The sequence below is a fragment of the Episyrphus balteatus genome, chromosome 2 (genome assembly GCF_945859705.1).
Source record: "Episyrphus balteatus chromosome 2, idEpiBalt1.1, whole genome shotgun sequence".
NCBI classification, from domain to species: Eukaryota; Metazoa; Arthropoda; class Insecta; order Diptera; family Syrphidae; genus Episyrphus; species Episyrphus balteatus.
Window position 1 is genome coordinate 49083915 of NC_079135.1, and position 18075 is coordinate 49101989.

The window sequence follows — 18075 nt, forward strand, 5'->3', positions numbered from 1 at the left end:
TTTCCAAGTTTAAAGGATTTTTGCTAAAACCATGACAAAATAAATCCGCAGAACATCACAAAAGCAAAAGAAATAGAAATTTTTACCACAAAAGAAATAACACAAAAGCCAAAAATAAGAACCGTGCAATCGCATTCACAACATTCCATTGATGTTTACGAAAAACAAAGGAAAACCAAAATCAAATAAAAACAAACGAATTTATTATTTTTTAATTTAAAAATATTTATTCCTAGAAAAAAAAAATAAAATATATTTTTTTTATATAATATAATTAAGAATTGGTATATATATTTATAGAAATAAAAATAATTAAAAATAAAATAATAATTATCTATAGTACAATATTTTGCTGTTCTTTATACAATAACTATACACAGAGAAAGAAAAAATTATTATAATAATTATAAAAAAACTATATTAATTAAACAAGAAAAAAAAAATAACTAAAGCAAATACATGTTTTTTCTTAGTTAAATTTGAATAAAATCTTAAAAATAATAATCTACAAAATGACAAAAAATCTATACATAAAATATTTTTTAAAAATAAAAACGAGAAAATAATTAACAAAATTTACAATAACGTTAGATCATTTATATTTTTTTGTTTGTGTTTGTATAAAAAAATAACTGTACAGTTCTAATTTTCTTTGCTTTTTTTGTTTGCAAACAAATATTAATTAAAAAAAAAAAATACAAATTAGGCAGTGATCCTTGGTTGGTGGTCAAATTATTAAGATTTTTTTTTACATTTAGGTATTTGTTTGGGTTAAAGGTTTTTCCATTTATTGTTTTTTTCAATCATTTAGGAAGAAAACTTTAAAAAAGAAAAAAAATATTATGTATATATAGAATATTATGTATGTATATATTTTAACGGTAATATTACACGAGAGTTGGATCTTATAGCAAGAAATCTAACAAAATTCAAAACTAAAAGAAAAACTATTTTATATAATTTTTACTTAATAATAATTAACAAAGAAATTTGATTATAAAAAATAATAAAACAATAACTAAAAATATGTCCAGCAGTTTTTTTTTTTATAAAAAAAATTTAAAATATTACAAATAAAAAAGAGCAACTCATCATAACTAATAAAAATTATAAATTAGACAATTTACAGTTTTTTTTTTTTAATTTGTTTTGAAAAAATAAGTTATTTTTAACAATTTTTATTTTACTTTATTTTATTTAACTAGATTTGACCTAAAGTAATTTTTTTTAATTAAATTTATGGTTTTTTTTGTTGTTTTCTTTTTTTTTATTGGAAAGAAATTCCACTGAAAAATTTTGTTCTAAATTCGAAATGTTTTTTGTTCTTACGATACACATACACAGTGTGTTTATTTTTTTTTTAAATTTTGTACAAATTATGTGTATTAGTATTATTTTTATTCTTAAGCCTCCACGCATCACAATTCTTATGTCTACACTCCATTACAGTCGATTTCGATTATGTCCTTTGGCACATCGACAAACTGATAGACCAGCCGTTGACCATCAACTTTGGCTAGGATACCTCGCTGGTAATAGTACCTTAACGCACGACCCATTGTTTCGTAGTTCATGTCTGGTTTATTTTTGTGCATGCCCCATAGACGTGAGACAGCCTTGGAATCGACCAACTTAAAGACACCTTTTTCCCTGTTGGTCCACTTGATGAAACGCGGACAGTATTCACGGTCTTGGAGGAGCTTAAGAAGGAATTCCCACAGATAGGTCGTGGAACCTTCTCGGCTGCGCCTCTTGACGCCCATTTCGATCTTCGGCTTGCGTGGTTTCTTGAGTTTCCGTGGTGGAAAGCCTAGCTCTAACATGTAGGAGAGATCATAGTTCACACTAGATGTCGCTGGTTGGATTACACTTTGTGGATGTAAGCCCAGGTTAGGTCCGGTGATGCCAGCTGCTGCTGCGCTATTTCCGGCCGCGGAATGTGGATGATGATGGTGATGATGCGGGTGGTGTTGGTGGTGTGGCGCATGTTGCTGTTGCTGGTGATGCTGGATGGAATGATGCGATGGTGGGGCACCATTGTTGGTACGTGGCGGGGAAGGTGTGGTAAAGTGTGGTGAGCTCGCGTAGCCATTTGTGGTTCCACCACCGCCTCCACCTCCCGCATTTCCACCACCTCCACCGACCCCACCATTACTTCCGTTACCCGAACCACCGCCAGATGGCATGGGAAGGTAATAATTGTCTGGCACTGCAAAGAAAAAGTGAAAAAAAAATGAAGTTTTAGTTAAAGTGATGCATATAAACTTGTGACATTTGTTTCTTATAGGGCATTTGACATTAAATTTTGTTTCCCCCAAATTAAATGCAAATCGAATTAGAATTCAAGAACAAAAATAAAATTATATATACAAAAAAGAGCCAAAAAATGACATCGACACCATGGGTGTGTGTTGGTTTTGAATCAGCAGCGATTTGTATGCGAGCGGGCGAGCGCTGCATATGCACACACATGTGGCGCATTTTTGATACTTTATTATCAGTGAGGGATGCTAAATTTGTGTGAAGAATATATTTATATATATTTATTGTGTGATTTTTGCGTTGTTTTTTTGTTTTGTTTGTATATGATTTTCTCTAAATTTGTTGTTGGTTTCAATTTGATAAGTGAAATGGAAAACATAAAAAGGAGGTGTTGGCGGGATGATAAGCGGTACCTATAGGAGCAATAACAGCCAGCAAAATGATCGCTTGCTTGCGTACTACCTATATGCTATGTATGTAGACCTGATGATGAAGATAATGTCTTAAACAAAAAAAAAAATTTGCATACGTATGTGGGTAGAAGCTGCTTTTATTTTTTTTATTTTGTTATTTTTTTTTTGGGAATTTTAAACTGCTTTTTGCTGCTTTCTTCAATTATAAAAAAAAATTGTTTTTGTTTGTGATGGCATTAGGGGTGGTGTGTGGATGCAAAGAGAGGTGAATTTCGTTTGGTGTCAATGAAACTTTGATGTTTTGTCCTTGAATTCTAGTTTGAAAAGTTCATCGAGTAATATATTATATATACATATGCATTTGTACGTATAATAATATTATCATGTGAAATATTGTGTGAATCAGATGTTTTTTTTTGTTTGTTATTTGCATTTTTTATTTGGTTTCACGCGACATATATTTTTGTGTTGTTGATTTTATGCATTCTTTTTATTAAATTGTAATTATTGACAATTGAATAATGACAGCTGACAGACAAATGGGACAAATGAGTTGAGACTATAGAAAGTATGTAGACAAGAACAATATGTCAATTGTTATATCATTTGTAGATGAAATAATTAAGAATTTAATGGAAATGAGTTTTTAGAATACTTATTTCCAAACTTTACAATATACAAACTGGGAAAAATATTTCTTTTATACTTTCCGACTAAGATTGAGTGTGGGGGAATACCCATAATCTATCAAGCAATATAAGAGCCAAATTCACAGTTCAATAAGTGACATTTAAAAGTGTATGGAACCAAGTTGACAGTTAACACTTAATTTTAAGGATGAAAATGTAGTTCATAATTTTACATAGGAAGTGTCACTTACATGAAGGGCACTTTGATGCCAATTACTTAACTGTGAAACTGGTCCTAAGAGACACTTTTTACTTGTAAAAGTGAACTACCTTACCGTCAATCAACTTCAAGTTTCAATTGTGAAACGGGCACCAAGGACCATTTTCACATTCGAGTAAGGGGCACTTGGTCGCCGAAAATGATTCTTCCTATGCTATAATGAACACTGTCTTACCGACAGTCAAGTTTACTGTTGTTACATTTACATTTGACCGTGAAAGTGGCCCTAAGTATAAGTGAACTTGAAATGTTTCCTTGAAATATAGAAAAATCGGTCTTTAATAGGGACATTCTTCGTTTAGACAGGTGTAGCCAGTGGTTAAAAATACTTAGGGAGTGGGCAAAAAATATATTTTTATTGCCAAACAATATTTATAACAACAAAATAACTTAAATATTAAGAGCCAGTTTCTTAGCCCAGTACCTTAATCAAAATAAACTATCGGTCAGTTGTAAAAGCATAAATGACACTTTCTTTGTAAATATGTGTACTACCTTACCGACCCTCAATTGAATAAAATTGCTTATAACTTAGTTCAATGTGAGTTTACCGATATTTTTCTAGTTTTTAAAACAAAAGAACCTACAATACATAATCTAAAGGCCTAAAAATATTAAAACACCCAACAAAAATCAAACAATTGACAGTTCTACTGTCAGTTGTAGGTATAGTAGATCGGAACCAAAAACATGCATAGATAGGTAGTTCGACCGAAATTAATTGCCATCCGGTAACAGGAAATACAATTTTCCGCAGAGAACTCATCAATTATGTACCTATACAACATTCTACACCTCATTGTGAATTCAACAATTTTAATTGTTTACTTTGCAGTTTAATAGATACGAAGAAAAAAAATATAGTAAACGATCACACGCAGAGGAACATTCCACTAATAAAACATACACATTGCCTACAAAGTGAAAAAAAAAACAAATCTCACGAAAATCATGATGATAATGATGTGCAATGGCTTCTCGTTGTTTTAGCAAAAAAAAAAAAAATTTACACATCGCAAATGGCGTCCTCCCATCCCACCACCCCACCACATATATCATGGTAGAAACATTCTCTATTTATAGATTCCGCATAAGTATTATATTGTCAGAGAGAGGAAAAATACAACTGCAATGCATGTTGCACCAACACAATTGCATCCACACCTTATTTTATTTATTTATTTTTTTTGTTTTCATTCATACATATGTGTGTTGAAACATCCTAGAGGAGAAAGTAATTTAATTAGAAAGAGAAACCTGCGCAAACAGCAGAGATAGATAGAACGAAAAAGGGGTCAATGCAACTAGATGCCCTTCAACTAAATAGATACATAGATACAATAAAATTGATCCACATAGAGCGAGTAGGCTAGGCAGGTAAGGTGGCGCATAAAAGCGATGCATAGATAGAGAAAGATGGGTAGGCTTTTTGCCTATTAATTGCAATGGTGTAGGTATATAGAAGTAGGTAGATGGGTATGTGTTTATAGGAAATAGAATAAAAACAAAGTAGGAGGTAACACAAGAAGAAGTAATAAATAATTTGAGGTAAGAAAATTACTGCACCCTTATGTCATTTCCATCATCGACTTCCACCAATGAAAAAGAAAAACAGAAATTGATGATATTTTATGACATCTCTCTCAAAATATACGAATGAGGGTAAAAAATGTATGTTCTGTCAAAATACTTGAAATACCTACCACAGATTAAAAACTATTAAAAACCAACCACCAATATAAATAAAACCGAGAAAACATATGCCAAAATGCGAAAACAAATAGCAATTCAGTTTAGCAGAGTGAAAGAATGTCAGAGGGAGAGGGAGAAAGAGAAGAGGTAAAAAGGAAACAGAAAATAAAAGCAAAACAAAAAAATTGCACCTCTTCTGCTTACATAAAAATAACAACAGACACAGGGTGAAGAAGCTGAGAGAGCGCTGAGGAAAAGCAGGAGGAGGTAGGTATGCCAGCCACGAATAGCATGCCAAAACGTAATGCAAAGTATATTTATGTATTTAACTTTTATGAAGAGGAAATAAGACTCACTCTTATTTCTCTTACACACACATCTTAACAGCTGAGAATTATATGTACAAGCATTTATACATGCAATACATATACATACATTTATATACATATATCAACTTGTGTTTTTTGCATTTTCTGTTTTCGCGATTGTTCGGCTTCAGAGAAGATCTTGGGAATGGGGGCACATAATGTGCGAATACTAAAACCAAAAGGAACACCCCGATGCGCGATGGTGCACCCAACACGACCCCCACAGCAAAAAAAAAAAAAAAAACAAAACCGGCCCAAGTATAAAATAAGCAACAGAGCCAACAGACACAGTCGTAAAAGAGGAAATGGATACGAACGAATTTCATTGCGAAAGGCAAATAGGAAAAAGAAGATCTAATAGTAGGCTTCTCCCCCCCTCCCCTTTCCATCCTCTTCGTAGGAAAAACAACTCATTCCACTCTATCTAGCTAGCAAAAGCATCCCTATTTCAATTGGCGTCCCGTGATGTAAGTGGCAGTGGCACAATAAGTCTGTTATTGTGGGCTATTTAGAGCAAGGGGGTGGCGGGACTTAGCACAGACAGAGATGAATGTTGCATTTTTTTTTTGTGTGGATGTTTTTTTCGTTTTTTTTTTTTTGCGAGAGATTATAATAATTTCTTTGTTTTATTTGATTTGTTTTAAAGGTAATGTATTGTTCTTTTACAAAAATTTAAAATAAATAGTTTTCAATTTTTACCGACGGTGAATATTGACAGTCGTTGCATCGGTGGTAAGGCGGTGCGCAGTTAAAAAGAAAGTACCTATCTCTTTTGTTTCCAAAATTTGCCACTAAGGGCTAATTTTTGTCTTGTCAAATTGAAGTTTAGGGATGGTAAGGTAGTGCTCTTGTTTTTGCGTAGCAAGTGTGACTGAAGTTTCCAATACCATTGTCTAATACCCAAATGTGATTTTGGCACTTAACGACTTAATTTGGCTGGCTTATTGAGAATCACCACAAACAATTTAATTGTCGGTAAGGCAGTTTACATTTTTACACACTTAAACTTACAATAACGGCCGTTTGAGTGTCACTTCCTCGACTGTTACACTGGTCCATTGGTGTTCGTTATATTCGTTCAGCAACATCAATTTTTATGAGCATATTAACACGACCCATTAAACCTACCTTATCATTTTTTATATAAATAAAAGTATGCGATTAGTTGTACATTGTGTCACAGTTTCTCTCTGTTTTTTTTTTTTGCATGTTGTTAGTGTACCTTCCTACCAAGAACAAACCCGACGAATACACTCATGTAGATGTATGTTTAGCCATCGGAAAGTGTAGCAAAACACAGCACTGTTTTGTGCTGTGCTGCAGCCAGCAGATTTGTGGTGTCAGTGGATTTCTAGGGTGATCGTTCGATAGAAGGTCATGGTGGATTTATTTATAAATGCATATACCGGGCAAAGAAGAAGAACCCACTCTCTCTGTATTTTGTTCTATGTTTAAAAAAAGAATACACCATCAATAACAGATAATGACTTATCAAAAGTTATGAAAAAAAATATAGGTTTGCTATAGCGTCGACTAGAACGTGTAATAATGTAGGTATTGCAGTTTTGATTGTGTAGTTACTAACTACGTAAACAGGTAGGTACAACATAGTTACTAAGGCAAACAAAAATGCTGATAAGTATTTAACTCTCTGTGAGATAAAAATATTAATTCTATTTCTGACAGCTGATATTGACTTATAAGTCAAATTTATTACTAAATTTGTATGGAATTGCGGTTCAATATTTAGCGTACACAAATATTTTTTGAACTGTCACATTTTTTGTTATTAAATGCGAACTCCGCTTTAGGCTTAAATGTACAGCGGTTCAATTCGCTTTTTTGCGTTACCGCATACCGAAAATGTTTCAACTGATCCGAAACTCTTGACATTTGATATTATTTAAGGCTGTGATTACACCTTTGGAGTGAAATAAAGATTTAAACTCCTGTGCCTAACGGGTGTAGTGCAAAAAATACTTATTGTTCTACAGTATCATTTTAAATATTTAAAATTCAAAGACTAGGTTCGTTTGATTACTTTTTTTCATACACCAATACCATGTAGGTATCATGTAATGCAAGTGTGAACTACGTCTCTTCCGATAAGAACAAACTTTCGCTTTCGTAAAATCTTTTTAAGATAATCACCACACTATCATACGTCATTAGATAACCAAAACCACAAAGATAATAATTATTCAACAAGCAATCATTGTCATTCGAAGAAAAATAACAAAAGAGGGCAACTTGCACTTGCATGTGTGTATTTATATGCAAATTGTCGATCATTATAAACTCACTCCTGCGGCATTTTAGCACGATATTTTGTATGCCAGTGTGTCTGTTCTGATTTCTGACTGCAAATTTTTCATGTAAATTACAAAAAAAAAAAAAAAAAAATAAACAAATCAAGTGTAAATTACAACACACTCACACACAAAAAACACACCCATCGCACTTTTAGTGTGCAATGCGCGCGCATTACAAATTCTCTTACGTAAGTCAAATCAAGCATGGTCAACGTTAAACAATTCAATCCCAATAATTTGAATTCCTGTCATCGTTGTTATATTGCGCTATTTCTGAAACTGACAGATCAAAAATAATGAAGTACTTAATTAAAACAAGAGGTAAGTTTCTGTTGTTTTCATTGTGTTGTATTAATTACACGGTGTTACAAAAATGAGGTTTTAAAATATACGCGGGCGGAGACCTATCAGGTTTTGTAGAGCTAGTCGCACTGAATACGAAACGGTATTTGAAAATCCCCTAACACCCCCAAAATCTGGAGTTACGGGCAAAAAACGGTTTTTTGGACCTTCACCCATTGAAAAAATTCTAGCTTCGACAATTTTTTACCCATTTTCGATTTTTTTACAGTTTCTGATAGAAGATAAATATACCTTTTCAACAATGTATAAAACATGTAACTCGGTTAAACCACTTAGAATTTATAAGCTGTCAAAGTTCAAAAATTCCATTTTTTTCGTCTTTTGCCCAAATTCGGCATCAATTTAAAGTATATGTTTTCAAAACAACATGCTATTTAAAAAATATATTCATAAACTATATCTATTTTCCAATCAATCGAGGTATTTTTTATGAAAATCACTCCAAAATTGACTTAGAAAAAAAAAATTTTCGATTTCAACCCAGATACAGAAATTCGAACTTTTAGGTATAGAACAAAAATGTTGTTTCGGCACGTAGTAGGATAACCTGGGCGCCAGGATTTGATAACGGGTTTTTGTAGAGGAGCTCAATACAAACATTTTTTTCTTTGGAAAGGGGGTCTATCTCCCCCCGTTTAGGTGGGAGGGGCAGTTTTCTAAAAAAAAATTATCAAAATAAAAAAAAAATTATTAAAAAACAACGGCAACACTTACAGTAATAAATGATACCATTTCTGAAAGGGAAAATTGTACATTTGATTCTAATTTTTAAATCAATATAACATAACCAATAGTTTTTGAAATAATCGATTTCAAAAATAAAAATTGGCGAAAAATTTTTTTTTTAAACTCATTTTATACTATTTTTGTCTAGACTGTGAACTTAAGTAAACAAATTACTCACACAGAAAACTGCCTCAATTGATTCCTTATCGAACAGTGAAAACTATATGTTTCTATGTCTTCTAGTTTTTGAGAAAATTGAAAAATTATTTTATCAGATTTTTCTTTTTTCAAAATATTTTTTGTTTTTATTTGTTTTTATTTTTCAATTTTCTCAAAAACTAGAAGACATAGAAATATATAGTTTTCACTGTTCGATAAGGAATTAATTGAGGCAGTTTTCTGTTTAAGTAATTTATTTACTAAAATTCACAGTCTGGACATAAATAGTATAAAATGAGTTTTAAAATTTTTTTTCCCCCTATTTTTAACTTTGAAATCGATTATTTCAAAAACTATTGGTAATATTATATTGATTTAAAAACTAGAATCAAATGCACAATTTTGCCTTTTGGAAATGGTATCATTTATTACTGTTAGTGTTGCCGTTGTTTTTTAATAATTTTTTTTTATTTTGATAATTTTTTTTTAGAAAAATGCCCCTCCCACCTAAACGGGGGGAGATAGACCCCCCTTCCAAAGAAAAAAAATGTTTGTATTGAGCTCCTCTACAAAAACTCTTCATCAAATCTTGGCGCCCAACTTATCCTACTACGTGCCGAAACAACATTTTTGTTCTATACCTAAAAGTTCGAATTTCTGTATCTGGGTTGAAATCGAAAATTTTTTTTTCTAAGCCAATTTTGAAGTGATTTTCATAAAAAATACCTCGATCAATTGGGAAATAGATATAGTTTAAGAATATATTTTTTTAATAGCATGTTGTTTTGAAAACATATACTTTAAATTGATGTCGAAGTTGGGCAAAAGACAAAAAAAATTGAATTTTTGAACTTTGACATCTTATAAATTCTAAGTGGATTAACCGAGTTACATGTTTTATACATTGTTAAAAAGGTATATTTATCTTCTATCAGAAACTGTAAAAAAATCGAAAATGGGAAAAAAATTGTCGAAGCTAGAATTTTTTCAATGGGTGAAGGTCCAAAAAACCGTTTTTTGCCCGTAACTCCAGATTTTGGGGGTGTTAGGGGATTTTCAAATACCGTTTCGTATTCAGTGCGACTAGCTCTACAAAACCTGATAGGTCTCCGCCCGCGTATATTTTGAGTGTTACACCGTGTTATTCGTGTCAGAGATGTTTGGTTGCTCATTTTTTTTCATTATTTTTAGAAAACAAAACAAAAACAAATTTGATCGTTTATTTTGTTTTGTTTTAATTTCTCCTCTTAATTCTTGATACAGATGATGCGGTCGCAGTGCAGTGACAGATTGTGCTGCTTACAATAAATGTCATCAATTGGTTGCGTGTTGAGTTTCAATAAACTATATACACTACTACACTATTCCATCATGTATATTGAATCCGAACAATATTCAATTTAATTTCTGTTGTGCCGCTGCTGCTGCTGATATTATTGTTGTTGTTGTTGTTGTTGTTTTTGCTGCTGTAACTGTGGTAATTTATATTTATTTACATTTTGCTTTAAATTCACCTTGACACAATTCAACAACCAGCTACACAGTAGTTTGTATATCGTTCGACGTAGTCGTTGTCATGAGTGTAGGTGCAACATTTCCTGTAGCAGTTTTTTTGCTTTTTTATTGATGGTTTTTACATTTATAGGTATTTCGTATTGTTAAGTTGTTGGATTATTAAATGGTTCAGCGGGTGGCTACAGGTGCATTGTTAATCAAATAGTGAGGGGGGTAATATCGGGGCCAAGTATTCATTTAAGGAAATACCCATTCCGTATATTGAGTTAGTAAATATTTTTGTTGCATCTGTTTTTTGTTGAATTAATTATTGACATATTCACCTCAGGGTGTAAAAGTGGGCTTAGAATTTTTTAAGTCGAATATTTGTTGCGGAACGAATTCATTTGAAAATGATTTCTGATTGAAAATTCAGTCTGAAATTTTCTATTTAATTTTTGAAAAATTGCAAAAGAATCGGAGATGTCAAAAAGAGTTTTTCGGAAAAAACCAGACGAACAGAGCGATTGTCAAATACGGCATGTTAGATTTGACAGTAGGAGACATTTGCATTACGATCTGTTCTTGAACACTGTTATTTTTGCAGAACTGAATGAGAAAGCGAGCAAAGGGAGAACATTTTTGCACATTTTAGGTCTTCTCCAAAAAAATAATTGACAGATAAATAACTATCATACAATCAATTTGAATAGAGATTTAAAAAACTTCCTCACTCGGCTATCTCTTTCTCATCTTGAAAAGCGAGTGAGAAAGCAACACAGAGACGTCAAAATAAGTCAGAGAACTAAGTCCAATTTGAGCAATATCTTATACCGTATCTTAACATAGAAGTAGAAAATATAATTCACACTCAATTAATTGTATATTGACAGATGTGCAAAACGTCAAGTCTGGTGAATAATATCAATATTGACGTAATCTAAATAATAGTTACTGTCATTTTATAAACACAATTGTAGCACAACTGTCATTATTTAATGTTTTAAACAATTAAAACTCTTCTCTGACGTCCAATATACATAATTTGTTTTTTGTTGTTCTTATTCTATTTGCTCCAAGATAAGATTTAGGAAGTAAATAATACTTACAAAATACGCGTGTTGCCCCCCTTTTCCCTTCCAATTTTAACTTCTGGTTGCTCCAACAACATCCACAGAGGGGGTCTATAAATACCGTTTGTTTTTATAATGATGCGCGAAATGTTAAGTTAACAAACAAACAAAAAAAAAAGCAAAAATCAAAATATACAAACACACACGTGTAGATAATTTATACGTGTGTATATATGTGTGTAAGCATTGTATTATATCTGGTTAGAAGAGTGTTTACACTAAAATAGAATATAAGATATGTGACTTGACACGGTGCTGTGTGACGGAGGTGGTGGAGAGCGGTGTCGGCGGCGACGGTGGTGGCGGAGACGTTGGCTGAGTATAGTGCTGAATGGCTGAGGCATTTCGTGGGCATAAATGTGGCTGGGGACATGATGGGATGGGAGTGAGTAAGCTTGTATGGATGATGGGGAGAACTTACCGCCACCGCCACCGCGCGCTGCTGGTTGCTGCTGTTTCTCTTGCTGCTGCTGTTGCTATTGCTGCTGCATGGAAAGAACATTGTGACGGCGAAGTTTCCGAGCGCGCACATTTCCGTGTAGTTGTGACCTTCAGAATTTGTGCAAAGGCGATGTGTCGATGACCACGAATTTATTTGCTAACTTTTTTTTTTGCTTTGCTTGTTGCTTGATAAATTCTTTTTTATGGTCTTCGTTGCTCTTTGCTTCTTGTTTTGTTTTTTTTTTTTATTGTTATTTTTTCTCTGTTTGTGTTTCTTAAAATTCACATTTCATTTCTTCGGTTTGCTTTCGCTTGCGTTTAGAAGACTTTTATTAAAAAAATGAATACAAAAAAAATAAAGTTTGCTTAGTGCTTGTGTGTTTGTTGTTTAAGTTGAATGCAGAAGCCTGCAGCAATGTTTGTGGGTTTTTATTGTTTTTTTTTCTTATAATATAATCCTAGTGGAGTTTGTTGTGGAATGCGTCGCACTCTTCTTTGCTGCAGGGGGGAGCATTTTTAGTTGTTTGTTTCCGTAAGAACAGTAGGAGGTAAAGAAACACGTTATACCTAGGTACAAAGGGCTTTATTTCTTTTTATGCAATTTCCGTAGAGGTAGAATAAATATATTTACACAGAAAAGAAGATGAAGATCAAGTAGGAAAAGATTGCTATAAACCTTTTTTTTTATATTTTTAATTGAAATCACAGTGGAAAAGAGTAAGAGTAATTATTTTCAAATCCAAACAGGTAAGTTTCACATTAACGAAACTCTTGTTGGGCGCCAGTTAAAAATGATTAACAGCTTTAAATGCTAAGTAATAAATCAGCCAACGGGTTTAGGCGTAAAAATGTAATATGTTCTTCATGTATTTATCTACTTTTTTAAAATTTCAATGAAGTCGTTATTTTTTGTTGGGCGCCAATTAAGTACATACTTCAAAGCCACTATAATGCATCGAAATGAGTATAGGATTTTTTATTAGTTTTATTATATGTACTTAAATACTTATTTCTGTTATTTGAACGCTGACCAAGTTTGAAGAAGTCATATATTTCGTTGGGCGCCAGTTAAGGTTTAATAAATATTAGAAACCGTTGCACTTGGATGCAGGTAACTGCAAACAACCTTACAAACGACAAACAAAATATACTTTTCTTTATTCTTTACAGATCAAGTTGAAATTTAATCTTTAGTAGCATGATAAAAACCACAAACTGTGGTTATTATCACAATGTTTAAGATATTTTCGTTGTATTTTTCTAAACCACAAACAAAAATCAACTAATAACAATGAATTTTTGTTTTCCATTATTTTAAAGTACAAATTTATAAAAATACTTCTTCTCCTCTCATTACTCAATTTGAGTAAACAAAAAAATATTACTTTATTTTGTTCAAAAAGTCTTGTTCTAGCACACCATCTAGCAAATATTGTTTATCAGATCTACTTCCCTTAAAGTCAAATTTGGCGTTATTTTATAAATTAAATCCCATCAAAGTAGTTTGTTATTATTTAATAACAATTCTAAGAAACTTATTGTCTACAAACTTGAAACCTGTAGTGTTTTCTGAACTAAAACAGCATTTTAAAATGAATTTGTCATTTCCTTAACATTTCATAAATAAAACAATTAAGGTCTTTTGATAAGAATTGATATAACATTTCGCTTTATTCCAGGAAGTAGATATAAAAGCTTTCTGTTATTTTATGTTTGGTTGTACTTATATCAGACCTGATAACGCATTTGAAGCAGGTTTAAAACTATCAATTAAAGACGTATAAAGCTGAACACTGTTAAATTATGCTGAATGTTCAAATCAACTTTGAAAAACACACCAATTTAACTACTAATTTGTGTGCAGTTCTATTCTGCTAGTTACAAATTTTTTTCGGCTCAAAGTCGAAAGCATTTAAGAAAAAAAAAAAAAATCACTCAGAAACGAATCATCAGTGATTGATTGACATAGAGGCGTCAAACAGTACTAAACAAAAATATCAAAGAACTGTCAAAAATGACAGCGCAGCATGAAAGACTAATTTATTAATTTCTTTTTAAATTTATATTCAAATAGTTGGTTAGGTTAGTACACTTTTGTGTACACATTAATAAGTATGTCATGGCACTGATGGTGAAACAAAACATAAAGTTCAGTGTAAACACAAAACAAAGGACTGTGTTACATGTACACATCCAATGAATTTGGTGACTAAAAAAACTTGTGATTAGCTAAAAAAAACCACTTACCAAAGATGAATGTTTTATATCTCAATAAACATAAATAAAATACTACCATTTGATATGGTATTAAAGCCACTCAAAGTGTCATTTCATTCGAGACAAAACACTAAATTATATTTGCTTTGAAGAAAAAAAAATTCAAAAATTCAAAAAAACAAAAATTAAAATTAAAAAAATATTTGCACGTTTCATCTGCGTCATTTTGTGATTCCCAGAAATAAATTTATATTTTTTTTTCTTAATTTTGGATATTGCGGAAATAGTATAACAATATTGAATGAAGATTTATTAAACAAAAAATACAAAATAAAACTAATTAGAAGCAAAGAGGAAAACATTAACGTACACACGCCTCTCTTTTTAACAAATCATGAAAAAAAAAAAACAAATTGATTTGGAATTTATATTAATAAGTTTTGATTTATTTTTAAAATTCTCAGCAAATAAATTTCGCATGCTCAAGAGTTTTGGAAAAATCCAAAATAAAAATAGATTTTGTTTTTGATTTTTGTGACTTGGTTTTTCTGTTTTTAGGCGGAAACCATAGCAATTAAAAGAGAATTCTTGAAAATTTGCTTAATTGCACGAAAAAGCAATAAATTGGTTAGAATGTCAAAACCAAAATGCGATTTTCTTGTTTTTTTTGTGTTTTGCTTTTTTGACGGTGGTACACTTAAAAAAATTAATAACATATTAAAATTTGTTGGGAAACGAAGAAACATTTAGGATATATGCGCAAAATGTCAACTCTTCAGTTTGGGATGGATAAGGTAGTGCACATTGTACATGAAATAAACACTTTAGTGCAACTCAACTCGATCGACTGTAAAACTATCCCTCAGAGATAAATTTCTGAGTGCGATTAAGAGCTGCTATCACAGTGAAATTGTTGGCAACCAATTGGCCAATATTATACGTATAAGTGACACTTCTGAAGTATGAAAATGTGCACTGCCTTACCATTCACTGGTACTGGTTATAATGGTTGGTTAAAAAGTCTTTAGTTTAGTGAAAAGATGGTAAGGCAGTAGGTACACACCTAAGCAAAGGAAGTCAAATGGTGCTTCTATAACTAGACTATTGATAGTTAAAATAATTTGGCAGATGTCAAAGTTAAAAACGCTTGTAGGAAAATATTTGTTCTTAAAAAATTTAATGTCAATAATATGCTTTTTTTCGTGAAACAAATTTAAAAGAAAAAAAGTATAAAACAAAAAATACTTACATCCAACTCCACGATTCCAAATATTCCGTAGAGGTGGCGAATTGTGATAGAAATTTGGATGTAAAAATGTACCATTTGGTACATGTCCTTGTGGTGGACAATGTGGTGGCATACCCAAACGCGCCTTTAATTCTTCGCTGCATGGTTGGCCACCCGAACTGGAGCTATCTACATCCGAAACACCACTATCAGCTGGACTGGGTGGAAAAGATCCTGAAAATGAAGAATAGAACAAACGAGAAAAACAACAAAAAATATGTGTTGCTATTAATAGAAAAGGATTCAGTTATATAATAGGTAATAAGGAGAAATACTTCAAAGAAAAAAACACGCACTAATCACATTCGTAATCCTTTATGACCTCATTTTTATTTTCTGTTATAAGGATACCTTAGCTAAGACTTTCTTTTTTTTATTTTTTCCATCGTCAATATGTAAGTTCCCCCCATGTGCAGTTATTTTTTTTTCGTGTAAGAATCCTTAAAGGATATTCTGAACAATGCCAAAACGGGATGCATTGACGAAGTTTTTTTTATTTTCTTTTTCTAAAATTAAATTTCATACCTGTTTCGATCAAAAAAAGGTTATTGAATCCCTTCATCGGATTTTCTTTAAACTGCGTTCACAATATTTCTATTGAATCTGTTTTTTTATAATCACAGCAGGAATATTACGCGCCATAGGTAGATATAGTGCAATGAAATTTAAAACATTCTTATTTTTTTTTTCTTGTAAGGCCTCCCGCAATACACCGTTTTGTAATTATTATATTTCCTTCGAGGTTTATTCCTTTTATTATGACTTGCTATCGAAACTCGAATTAAATTTCGCTCCACAAACCCATAAAAGGCAAGGTCCTTGTTCGATAACAATGAATAAGGTAAACAAAACAACAAAAAAAAAAACCTAGTTGAGGTTCAAGGACTCCTCTCTCTCTCTTTACCCGAATAAAAAAAAATATCATGAAATAAAAAATAAACCTCGTCGTCTAATAATACTAAAAAAATTCCCAGACATATTGTCTCGTCAAAACATTTTCAAACAAAACGAAGAGAATGAATATAAACCGTTCCAAACATATTATTATCATTTTAGGGGACCCAAATATAAACTTCATCCACAAGAATGAGTCCTGCTAGTCACAGCCCTTATGTAGATATACAACAAAGCGGCTTGATTTTTATTATTTTTGATATCTACAGGTGAAAATATAAAAAAAAACTGTCTTCTCTTTCTCAAGTGGAGGATAGAATATAAAAGTAAAGGGACAAAAAAATAATATAAAGGATTTGAAGTGTACACACAAATCGGTATGGTACCCACAAAGTGTCCTTTAATCAAAACATTGAGATGAGGATTTTGTGTCTGGGAGAATAATAATGTTTTTGCGAAAAAATATCAATACAATTGGTGGTCTAATTAGGTTACCAAAAATATATGAAGGATTTTGAAGGTACTTTGATAACGAGGGAAATTTTTATTTTTCATCGCAAAATTATTATAAAATGACATCTGCATATTGTATGTAGTGTCATTTACATTGCAAAGTCATTTAAGTGTCAAAGGTACAAAACATCTGCTTAATGAGAAAAAGGATTTTTCTTCTCAGATCGCGTAGGTGAAAGGGAAAACAATTTTCTAATTTCATTGTCCAAAAGGGTTTCTATTTCTATTTGCTAAGTTAAAGTGAAATTTTTGGTATCTTTACCTTTATACATGTTTCTATTTCCGATAATAATTATGCGAATTCTTTATTTATTCGGAAAGATCGTGGGAAAATTTGAGAAAGAAAATTGCTTTTTTTGTGATAAAATATGAAAACGACAAGAAAAAGGAGTAAAATTTTAGGAAAACTCGATCAATTTTTGAAGTGGGAAGTTCTTTATTGAAAGATTCCTTTAACGGAGTATTTTGTCATTTTGATTGATTGAATTCAAAAAGATTCACGTGGGACTAGAAATAAACCATTTGCTGTTTATTAGAGATCAGGATATCAGTTAATTTCATTTATTAATCTCTTTATATTTTTTAGCGCGAAAGGTTTCCAACTAAAAATCGAGTCACTGAGACATTTTGTCCTTTTACTGAAAGATGAACACGCCTAATTTACTACCTTTTGATAAAAGCTCACCGCCAGATAGCGCTTCTTTTTAATGTGAAATAAATAGATCCGTTTGAGTTCTTTCACGACAAAATGTGAAATCTGTCAAATTGAGTGTTTAACTTCAAAGTAAAATTCTTAAATGTCAACTCTACGTTATCGACCAAAAACAAATAATGCGCTGGGCACTGTTAAATGTTTAACTTGTTAATTTCCTAAATTTTAACGATTTATAT

General features: G+C 31.7%; 1 protein-coding gene across 2 annotated transcripts in view; it reads right to left on the minus strand.

Moving 5' to 3' along the window:
* Positions 1 to 368: 368 nt before the first annotated feature.
* Positions 369 to 18075, minus strand: part of LOC129911744 (ecdysone-induced protein 74EF) — a 42637-nt gene continuing 24930 nt past the window's right edge. For both annotated transcript variants that reach the window (XM_055989650.1, XM_055989649.1), the window contains exons 3-4: positions 15739 to 15951; positions 369 to 2209 (exon numbers count right to left, since the gene is read on the minus strand). In XM_055989650.1, coding sequence (XP_055845625.1) covers positions 1434 to 2209; positions 15739 to 15951 — 989 coding nt within the window. In that variant the 3' untranslated portion in view covers positions 369 to 1433. The remainder of the gene's footprint in view (positions 2210 to 15738; positions 15952 to 18075) is intronic.